We start from the raw sequence: 12,232 nt of genomic DNA, 5'->3' as shown, positions 1-12,232 counted from the left end.
AGATGATGCTGGCAATGAGGGATTATGATACTTGTAGGTTAGTTACCCTCCAACCCATCAGGTGTAAACAATGGCTAGTCAGTCCCTGCTATTTCTAGTCATAATTACCACTTTCCTCGCACAGACCTCGTATTGCAGGGAAATAGAGAGAGAAATGACGGTAGAGGTTAAAGCTGGAACAGAAGAATGTTTCTATGAGCTGGTGAAGGCTGGTGAGACCTTAGACGTGGAGTATCAGGTTGGTGGACCAAGGGTGAATTTAACTTTGATGCCGGGTGTCAAAAGTTGGACACGTCATCCAACAGTTTTATGCTCTTGCGAATTTGCATTTCCTCTTTTGCTATGTGATTTTTGATTGTTTGAAGTCATTGTCATGAGTATCACTCAAGGAGTTGACACTTCACTTAAACCTAAAATCTCAAATGCTCTAAATAAACTCCTGGGAATATATTTCTGACAAGGAGAGAACTTAGTAAAGTTCTAGAAGAAAAACGCCACGTTGATAGGTTTGATATTTTGGTTTATTTTGGGGTCTCTGGTGCTACTGCAAGGAATGATGAAAGAATGTGGGATTTTACCTGTTCAGACTATCTTTTGGTATTAATTAATGGCAGTCATTAGGGACTAGATCATGAAAGATGAGGGGAAATGTAGGATTAAATGATACTAAAATAATGTTAAATGTGATAATTAAATGGTATGCTCTTTTAACATTTAAAGACTGAATTTGTGAAGATCTCATTATTATTACACATTCTTACAAACAAATTACTGTTTTCTACTTATCCTCACCATGATATTTCATTTGCTTGATGATGTATAGTGAATTCCCATGAGATATAAGAATCAAAGTCTGTATGGGAAAGATCTCTTAAGCATTAATTTTAGCCCTAAATTTATGTAGACATGAACTCACCCAGCAGAACTCGAGGCATGATTGCATTCACTGGAATGCGTAAATGGTAAAGGATGATAGACATTCCTACACTGTACAGGCAATTTTCCATGTTCTGTTACTGCATCATTCACTTTGTACATAAATTAAATAAAGCTCTGTAGAATCCAAAAAAAAAGTGGCTGGTGAATGTTTTTGGTCAGCCATCCAAAGGAGCCTGAGAAAAGGTCTTCATTCATTATTTGCAAGATTCAATGAAAGTGTTACAGATGCATCACTTAGACTGTCCAATGTTGGTTTTTTTAAATGTTTATATTGCATAATTTCCTCTGCTTCAAAGCACTGCCCTTTTTATGAAAACATAAACCTGATGGAGTTGCAGGTGCTACGTGTGACATTCGACACCCAACATCACCTCTACACATTGTAGCAATGCTTATCTGAAAATATTTATAATTACCATGGTGAAAGGGGCATCCATAAACTAGAAAATTACCGAGAATTTCAGTGGGACTATGCTTGGAATGTTAAGAACGTGAATCTGTGCAGTGATAACATTTTATTTTTTTTTATGATAGTACTTATTGTAATATTAGTGAACATTATTTAAGTCATTTATGATAATACTTACTGTAATATTAGTGAGCATTATTTAAGTCAGAATTGGTTACTCTAACCATACCTCACCTATAGAACTGTTTACTGTCCACATCATCAGTCTGTTTTAAGAATTTAAAGATTGTGATCAGGTCACCTCTCTCACTCTTCTCTATTTCAGCGTGGGCAAATTCAAAGCTCCTTTTCATTCCTTGTAACTCCTATCTTAATGCTGGTCTCTCCTGTTTTTGTTCCCCTCCTGTGGACTTCTCAGTTAGCTCTGTGTTTCTTTAAATGCTGTGACCAAACTGAGAAGCCTATTCAAGTTTAGGCATGGTGTAGGATATGAACAGGTTGCTAAATATTTCTTTGTCCATATATTTGAAACCTATTCTGATATTTGCCAACAGACCATTTGTTCTCATAATGGACTCTGACAAATGGTTGGGGACAGTGTTGACTTCCTAGTCCTTCTCATTTACAGATTCCTGAAGCTTATTTCCTGTTAGACTGTAATCATATTGAGGCCTTCTTTCACTTTGTCCCATCCTCATTACTTCACATTTGCTTGGGTTGAATTTCATCAACCAAGTATCGGACATTCTTTGGAGTCTCTTTGTAAGTTGTTACAATCATACTCAGTTTTCACTTTCGCCATAACTTTTGCATCATCTGCAAACATGTTCTCTTAGACCTTCCCTTCAGACATGAAATTTATATAGATCAGTAATGGTCACAGCAGAACCATGTGGCACTCTGTTGTATACCTTGAACCATTTGGAGAAGGCACTAGCATAAGTCTTCTGGCCCCTCCCACTGAGATAATCTTCTATCCATCAAAGGAATTTTCCCCCTATTCCTGCGACGATGATCTGTTTTCTTAATCAGCTTTACAGTACAGTTTACAGTGTCAAGTACTTTCCGGTGGTCTATATAAAGACAATCCAATCAGTGTCCCCTTTCCTCTAAGAGTGCTTACTCTGTCATAGAACTCTTGATAGATTTATTACACATGACCTTCCTTCCCTAAGATTGTGCTGTGTCTCACTTGGGCAATTTCATCTCAGTAGAAAGCCATCCATGTGCTTTCTAATTATCTTTTTCAGAATCTTAAATATCGCACTAATTTGTGAGACTGGGTTGTAGTTCAGCACCTTTCCCAGTCTCCTTTCATTTAGACAGGCTAAGATGTTTGCCCTTTAACAGTACCGTGACATTTCCCTTTCTCCAGTATTTCAAGTGTTTTGTCTTGCATATCTTCACACATCTTCAGCACAGATGGTGAAATTTCATCAGGACCTTCAGCTGCCCTGTATTCTTGTATGCTGTCACCACAAAGCATTAGTTTCTGGCTGCTGAACCCCATTTCCCAATCGGTTTTACCTTAGATATTGTTGACTTTTTTATAGTTTCCACAATCGTTTCCTCTTTTTATGTCTTGTCTCACTTTTGCTCTTTTAATGTCCTTATTTGTCACACAGTCAAACTTGAGCATTACTTCATCTTTTCCTCCGGTTGGTGTATCATATGTAATATTCTCCTTATCTTTGCAAGTATGTGTAAAGATAAGATTTAGCAATGATCCTACATCAGTTTCTCTCATCGTGATGCGCTTTCTGATGTGTTGCTATATGAAATTTTCCTGTATACTTTAAAGATGTATCTCCATTGCTCCCTATCTCCATGAGAATTCAAATTCCTGAAGTTGTGTCTTTATAGATGAAATCCCTTATTATCAGTACTTTATCATCTCTTAGAAGTGAGCTTTTTACTGCTTCATGTATCATCCTGATTGTTCCTTTATCATTGTGTATATTCTGGATTGATGCATTTCTTCAGAGGATTATTTAGTAACATAATTATGCACTCCCATACCATTATTCTTCCCATTATGTATTGTCTGAATGGTCCATCTTACACTATTTCTTGAAACTTTAGGCTATCTTTTATCAAGAGGACCAGTTCTCCTCCTCCTTTCCCTCCTCACTATCTTGCACTCTCGTGGACTGAAGAGGTGAGATCTTTTATCTCAAGTAATATCAGATGCACTTTTCCCCATAAGATCCTTGAATGCCAGATTTTTACCACTGAGTACTTTACTTTCAGTCTTACAATGCCACTTCCAAACACTCCTGCCCTCTCTGCAGTGCTGGTGGGGCTGCTGGATCCTCTTGCCCAGTAACTTGGATGTGATGTTGGATGTAATGCTAAGATGGCTGGTGAATCTTGAACTACCTGATGTACTTTCCTATGGTGATGCCCCTTTGGAACTGAGGTCACAAACTAAAATCATAAAGATATATACAGGAAATAATTATGTCAATATAAACTTAAATTTCATTACTTGACTGGGTCTCTTACAGCAATACAGGTGTATTTAGGTAACCCATGTGCTATTCTCGTGAATTTTGGTGTTTAGGGTTACCAAATCCTCTCCTAACCTCCCTAGCAGCCAAGGTTCACTTTGATTTTTAGTGATATAGTCTAAATGTATTAATATCTTTTTTCTCTTTACCTCGTCATGAATAGTGTTGGCTATATGGTTTGTTACAACAGTTGCATTCTGGGGTCAAAATAACTTCCAGCACATGTTCTTCATCAAATTACTGGAGAATATTGAGCATGAGACAAAAGGGGAAGCAAATTATGTCGATACCAAACACTTTGACTAAACCTTTAAAGATTAAAGCAAATCTTAGTTGCTAGAGTAAGTTAGGTAAGGTTTTCATAGGCTTTGTTACTTTCTAGAAGTGTCTCATCAATCTTTACATTTTATTATTCCATATTTTTGATACAGTTTATAGCTACTGCCTCTACTGAAATATTTGTTAATGGAGAATAAGATATGATGCTCCATATTATTCTCCACTACTCCTATTGCATTCATTGAAGGATACACTACTGTTGAACAATATCATGTTCCAGAGCAAATGGAGTGACGTATCGATAAATATTTTTCATCCCACAACTGTAAACATTTCAGTAATGCTCTTCAAATAGCTGCAGGTGCTTGGTCTGGACAAATATCAATTATGCGGGTGAAATTTTCCTTCTAATGCTCACTATTATTAACTCCACACCAAAAAAGTACTCTCTCAGATGTCTGTTATAGTTTTTTTATCTAACTTACTTTTCCTAATCTTTCATCGTCCTAAAGAGGCACTGTACCTATCCTTTCCTGTCTTTGCAGGTTATTGATGGTGGAAAAGGTGAACTTGACATTGATTTTTATGTTGCTGGACCGACTGGAGTGGTGCTTGTCCAAGATTTAAGAAAAGGAGAAGGATCCCATAGGTAGGAGATATGAACATAAGCATTTTAGTCATATTGTTGCACCCTTTTCCATAGTTATATCAATTCCAGTTATATTCTAATCCTGACAGACTTAACCCATTAACTGCTGCTACCACAGATATTTAGTTTGCGCATGATGCGGCCATTTTCAGTAAATCAAAAAAAGAATACTTTTGTTTTGCCTCAGCTTTTTATAAAAAAGAAATATATATATATATATATATATATATATATATATATATATATATATTATATATATATATATATATATATATATATATATTTTTTTTTTTGCTTTGTCGCTGTCTCCCGCATTTGCGAGGTAGCGCAAGGAAACAGACGAAAGAAATGGCCCAACCCACCCCCATACACATGTATATACATACGTCCACACACGCAAATATACATACCTACACAGCTTTCCATGGTTTACCCCAGACGTTTCACATGCCCTGATTCAATCCACTGACAGCACGTCAACCCCGGTATACCACATCGATCCAATTCACTCTATTCCTTGCCCTCCTTTCACCCTCCTACATGTTCAGGCCCTGATCACACAAAATCTTTTTCACTCCATCTTTCCACCTCCAATTTGGTCTCCCACTTCTCCTCGTTCCCTCCACCTCTGACACATATATCCTCTTGGTCAATCTTTCCTCACTCATTCTCTCCATGTGCCCAAACCATTTCAAAACACCCTCTTCTGCTCTCTCAACCACGCTCTTTTTATTTCCACACATCTCTCTTACCCTTACGTTACTTACTCGATCAAACCACCTTACACCACATATTGTCCTCAAACATCTCATTTCCAGCACATCCATCCTCCTGCGCACAACTCTATCCATAGCCCACGCCTCGCAACCATACAACATTGTTGGAACCACTATTCCTTCAAACATACCCATTTTTGCTTTCCGAGATAATGTTCTCGACTTCCACACATTCTTCAAGGCTCCCAGGATTTTCGCCCCCTCCCCCACCCTATGATCCACTTCCGCTTCCATGGTTCCATCCACTGCCAGATCCACTCCCAGATATCTAAAACACTTTACTTCCTCCAGTTTTTCTCCATTCAAACTTACCTCCCAATTGACTTGACCCTCAACCCTACTGTACCTAATAACCTTGCTCTTATTCACATTTACTCTTAACTTTCTTCTTTCACACACTTTACCAAACTCAGTCACCAGCTTCTGCAGTTTATCACATGAATCAGCCACCAGCGCTGTATCATCAGCGAACAACAACTGACTCACTTCCCAAGCTCTCTCATCCCCAACAGACTTCATACTTGCCCCTCTTTCCAAAACTCTTGCATTCACCTCCCTAACAACCCCATCCATAAACAAATTAAACAACCATGGGGACATCACACACCCCTGCCGCAAACCTACATTCACTGAGAACCAATCACTCTCCTCTCTTCCTACACGTCACATGCAAACCTACATTCACTGAGAACCAATCACTCTCCTCTCTTCCTACACGTCACATGCAAACCTACATTCACTGAGAACCAATCACTCTCCTCTCTTCCTACACGTACACATGCCTTACATCCTTGATAAAAACTTTTCACTGCTTCTAACAACTTGCCTCCCACACCATATATTCTTAATACCTTCCACAGAGCATCTCTATCAACTCTATCATATGCCTTCTCCAGATCCATAAATGCTACATACAAATCCATTTGCTTTTCTAAGTATTTCTCACATACATTCTTCAAAGCAAACAGCTGATCCACACATCCTCTACCACTTCTGAAACCACACTGCTCTTCCCCAATCTGATGCTCTGTACATGCCTTCACCCTCTCAATCAATACCCTCCCATATAATTTACCAGGAATACTCAACAAACTTATACCTCTGCAATATATATATATATATATATATATATATATATATATATATATATATATATATATATATATATATATAAGAAGAGAGAATGTTGGGGTGAAGAGAGTGGTGAGAGTAAGTGAGCTTGGGAAGGAGACTTATGTGAGGAAGTACCAGGAGAGACTGAGTACAGAATGGAAAAAGGTGAGAACAAAAGACTTAAGAGGAGTGGGGGAGGAATGGGATGTATTTAGGGAAGCAGTGATGGCTTGTGCAAAAGATGCTTGTGGCATGAGAAGCATGGGAGGTGGGCAGATTAGAAAGGGTAGTGAGTGGTGGGATGAAGAAGTAAGATTATTAGTGAAAGAGAAGAGAGAGGCATTTGGACAATTTTTGCAGGGAAATAATACAGATGACTGGGAGATGTATAAAAGAAAGAGGCAGGAGGTCAAGAGAAAGGTGCAACAGGTGAAAAAGAGGGCAAATGAGAATTGGGGTGAGAGAGTATCATTAAATATTAGGGAGAATAAAAAGATGTTTTGGAAGGAGGTAAATAAAGTGTGTTAGACAAGGGAACAAATGGGAACATCAGTGAAGGGGGCTAATGGGGAGGTGATAACAAGTAGTGGTGATGTGAGAAGGAGATGGAGTGAGTATTTTGAAGGTTTGTTGAATGTGTTTGATGATAGAGTGGCAGATATAGGGTGTTTTGGTCGAGGTGGTGTGCAAAGTGAGAGGGTTAGGGAGAATGATTTGATAAACAGAGAAGAGGTAGTAAAAGCTTTGTGGAAGATGAAAGCCGGCAAGGCAGCGGGTTTGGATGATATTGTGGTGGAATTTATTAAAAAGGGGGTGACTGTATTGTTGACTGGTTGGTAAGGTTATTTAATGTATATATATGACTCATGGTGAGGTGCCTGAGGATTGGTGGAATGCTTGCATAGTGCCATTGTACAAAGGCAAAGGGGATAAAAGTGAGTGCTCAAATTACAGAGGTATAAGTTTGTTGGGTATTCCTGGGAAATTATATGGGAGGGTATTGATTGAGAGGGTGAGGGCATGTACAGAGCACCAGATTGGGGAAGAGCAGTGTGGTTTCAGAAGTGGAAGAGGCTGTGTGGATCAGGGGTTTGCTTTGAAGAATGTATGTGAGAAATACTTAGAAAAGCAAATGGATTTGTATGTAGCACTTATGGATCTGAAGAAGGCATATGATAGAGTTGATAGAGATGTTCTGTGGAAGGTATTAAGAATATATGGTGTGGGAGGTAAGTTGTTAGAAGCATTGAAAAGTTGTTACCGAGGATGCACGGCATGTGTACAAGTAGGAAGAGAGGAAAGTGATGTGTTGGAAATGAAATGTTTGAGGACAACATGTGGTGTGAGGTGGTTTGATTGAGTAAGTAATGAAAGGGTAAGAGAGATGTGTGGTAATAAAAAGAGTGTGGTTGAGAGAGCAGAAGAGGGTGTGTGTTTGGACACATAGAGAAAATGAGTTAGGAAAGATTGACAAAGAGGATATACGTGTCAGAGGTGGAGGGAACAAGGAAAAGTGGGCAACCTGATTAGAGGTGGAAGGATGGAATGAAAAAGATTTTGAGCGATCAAGGCCGGAATATACAGGAGGGTGAAAGTCGTGCAAGGAATAGAGTGAATTGGAATGATGTGGTATACCTGGTTGATGTGCTGTCAGTGGACTGAACCAGGGCATGTGGAGTGTCTGGGGGTAAACCATAGAAAGGTCTGTGTGGCCTGGATATGAAAAGGGAGCTGTGGTTTCAATGCATTACACATGAGAGCTAGAGACGGAGTGTGAATGAATGTGGCCCTTTTGTCTTTTCCTGGCGCTTCTTCTCTGGAGGGGGATGCTATTTCCTGTGTGGTGGGGTAGTGACGGGAATTGATGAAGGCAGCAAGTATTAATATGTACATGTGCATACATGTATATGTATTTATACGTTGAAAATCATATGTACGTGTATGGACATTAATGTACATAGTGTATATGAGGGGTTGGGCCATTCTTCTTCTGTTTCCTTGCGCTACCTTGCTGACGCGAGAAACAGCAATTAAGTATAATGATAATGATATAATAATGTATGAAATATTTGATAAATGTTTGCTTTGAAGCAATAGAGTTACATTCCTGGAGAACTGGTTGTGAAGCAGAATACATCAATACGAGCAACTGAATAAGAGGGATTACAATCCTGAACAAATGTTTTCATGTACTTAACCCTTATGTACAAAATAAACATGCAGTAGCTTAGCCTAATAATAACTTACCCCTCTCATCAAATTAAGTTAGACGATATTTAATGAAAACTCACCTGGAAAAGTGGTGATGAGGGCTTAGGTCATGGAGTGAGGGTTACTGGGAGGGAGAGGAAGAGGCATGTGGGTCGTTTACTTCACCATCTGAATTATCTGATTCAGTAGCTAATTCATCTAGAGGTAGAGGAGGAGAAATTTCCTTGGTCTTTTGAAAAACTTTCCTTTATTAACTATAGGGCATATCTATTACTTTCTCTGTAAAATCCTTGTAGCTTTATGAAACATCTACAAGGTTTGTAGAGAACACCAAGGCATGTTTAGCTGGGATCTTTATCATTAGCAATAGCCACAGCCTTTTTTGTGTTATTGAAGTGATAGACAAAGAACTAGATTTTGTTTTCTTATTTTTGTAATGGCAAGCAAGATACACGGGCTTGGCAATAGCCATAAGTTTCTTACCAGCACCATACCTCTACTCTAAAGAACCTCTTTTCTTATTCAGGAAAGTGGTAGCCTCGTACCAAGTACTTCCCTGAAATAGCTACACATACTTTGGAGATAGAGAATAATGGAAAAAATGGCTCTGATAAGCCCTAATGAGAGTGAGTGTTGACTGACTGATGTTTATGCTTACAGGCTGACTGCCAGTGGGTGGGGTACAAATCTAATTTTACTAATGGATGGGGTATGAATCAAAGAGTGTTTTCCAGTGATATTTTTTAAGATGGATGATGTGTAAAGAAGTACCTAAGAATATCTAGAACTGTTTTATTATTCAAGAGGAGAAATATTTTATGTATGAAATACATTAAGAGTTCTTTTTATGAATCTGTCACAGCTATGAGAGATTACATGTCACTATGTGAGTTTGTGCCCTAGTTTTCAACTGTCATGATGGTGAAATTTTTAATCATGAGTTGTATAGGGAAGGTCCCTAAACTGGAAATTCATGATGGTTACCTTGAGTGCACTGGACCATGAATTGTAGGAGTTTATAGAGTTTAGAAATATGTATTTTTGTTTTTGTACTTCTAGTATCATTATTGTAAAAGATGAAGTTCTAGTTAGTGCAGAAATAATGATCATGTAGAAGGCTCATACCTAAGTATGTTTTTGGATGATGCTAAGGAGTTGATGATTACATCACCCATCAGGTGGACATCGTTGACAAGCTGCAACACTGGTGTGATATGTTGTTGATGAAATTCAACCCAGGTAAATGCAAAAAGATGAAGATGGGACACAATGAAAGAAAAAATACCTTGATATTAAAATACATTAATGTAGGTGGAAACAAGCTACAGGAATCTGTTTGCAGGAGGGACTTTAGAATCATTATTTCCCCTGGAGATTTGTAGAGTTAAGCTGTGTGCTGGGAAATATGAAAACTACATATAAGTGCTTGGATAAGAAAATATTCAGCAAGTTAAGCAAAGCACATATTAAACCAATAAATTTGGTCAGCTTTTTAAAAGAAATGCAAAGAACTAATGATGAAGGTCCAGAGGAGGATGACAAAGATAGTGCCTAGAATCATATAGATAAGTTAAAGTGCTCAAGGGCTTAAAGTTAGCCTACTTTAGAAAAAAAGAAGTTATAGGGGGAACTTGATCACATCTTTCAAGTTTTTAAACTATTCTTATGAGAGTTACAGTGAAGGATGAAACAGCTGTTGGCTGTAGCAAAAAAGTAAATAAGAAAGTTGTTAGAAAAGATGTAAGGAAGTACTTTTAGTGTCAGAGTAGTGGATAAATGGAATGGAATAGTTCAAGTAATACTGTTGTGAATGCTGACAAACTAAGACTTTAAAAAGTTGTATAATTAGTTGAAAACATTCATGAAATGTATTCTCATGAGTATACAGTTCCCTCCCCATACTGTGCAAATGGTAATTAAAGGTTGGTAATTACAAATAGGTAGGTACACACTTTTTTGGAGACATGACTCATTTCTCCAGTTTGAAGATAACATTTCTTTGACCACAAATAAGTAGAACAATTTATTTGGTTGTTTTAACATCAGATTCATGATTTAGTGCATCTCGTATTTAAAATGACCATGCTAAATTTGGTGTCTGTATAGCTGATATTTTGCCTTCATATAAGATATTGTCTTAGTACTAAATGATATTGGAGATATTACAATTTTTAGAAAAATTTATCTCCACCTGTCTATTTTGGTGGAAAAGTAATATGTCAGAGCTATTTTATTAATTCTCCAGAACCACAATGACCGAAGAAGCTGACTATCAGATCTGTTGGGACAATAAATTTTCTCACTTCAACTCTAAGACTGTATTCTTTGGAGTCATGATAGAAAATGAAAATGATGATGATGATGATCTCTGGGATGGTGGACTAGAAGCTAGTGTCACTGCAGAAGAGATCTATGAGATGAAAATAGATGACATGAAGGTGAGTATTTAGCAGTGATTTGATCAAATTCTTGTGGCCTTTAGTGCATCACATCACTCTGCTATTTCAAACCTCTCGACTCTTGTAAACATTTCACATTATTTGATAGTTCTCTGCCTTCTAAGTCACCTTTATTTGTAAGCCCCAGACTGATAGGGTAATATGAAAGTGAAGTACAAAGGGTGGATGATTGTTAATGCCCATGCACCTGATTAATAGAGGAATGAGGAAGAGGTGAGTGTTTTGGTGGGACCTGAGTATGTGTCAGTGATAGGTGATTTGAATGTAAAAGTGGGTAATGTAGCATTTGAGGGTATAATTGAGGGACATGGGGTACCAGTGATGAGAATAACTTTGTGACCAGCTTATGTTGTGTACTAAAAAAAGTTGGTAATTGGGAATACTTGGTTTAGAGATAAGGACATACATAAACATATGAGGGTGAAAAGGGTAGATGGTGATTAGGCATTATTAATTACATACAGATTGATAGAAATGCAAAAGAAGACTCTTGGATGTGAATATGTTGAGAGATGAGGTGAAGAGGAAAGGAAGTGAATTTTTTAAAGGACTTTGAATGTGTTTGATGAGGGGATGGCAGATGTATGGTGTTTTGGACATGGAGGTATGTAAGTTGAGAGAGTCATGGCATGTGGTTTGGTGAAAAGAGAAGGCATGGTGAAAGCCTTACATAGGATGAAGTGCAGCAAAGCAGTTGGATGGAACTGCAGTTGAAGTTCTTAAGAAAAGGGGTTACTGTGTTACCAATTGGTTTGTTAAGATTTTCATGGTATGTATGGATCATGATAAGGTGCTTGAAGATTAGCAAAATGCCACTATGATGCCACTATGTAAAGGTAAGGAGAGTAAAGGTGAATATTCAGTTTATGGAGGCATACGTTTATTAG

The 12,232-nt window shown here is 37.9% G+C and overlaps 1 protein-coding gene across 1 annotated transcript in view; it reads left to right on the top strand.

Moving 5' to 3' along the window:
* Window positions 1-38: 38 nt before the first annotated feature.
* LOC139749091 (transmembrane emp24 domain-containing protein 1-like) overlaps window positions 39-12,232 on the top strand; it is a 36,418-nt gene continuing 24,224 nt past the window's right edge. Inside the window, exons 1-3 of the mRNA XM_071662638.1 lie at window positions 39-238; window positions 4,683-4,786; window positions 11,132-11,324. Of these exons, the coding sequence (XP_071518739.1) occupies window positions 71-238; window positions 4,683-4,786; window positions 11,132-11,324 (465 nt within the window). The 5' untranslated portion in view covers window positions 39-70. The remainder of the gene's footprint in view (window positions 239-4,682; window positions 4,787-11,131; window positions 11,325-12,232) is intronic.

The sequence above is a fragment of the Panulirus ornatus genome, chromosome 6, assembly GCF_036320965.1.
Source record: "Panulirus ornatus isolate Po-2019 chromosome 6, ASM3632096v1, whole genome shotgun sequence".
Lineage (NCBI taxonomy): Eukaryota > Metazoa > Arthropoda > Malacostraca > Decapoda > Palinuridae > Panulirus > Panulirus ornatus.
This window is presented reverse-complemented; position numbering and strand designations above follow the sequence as displayed.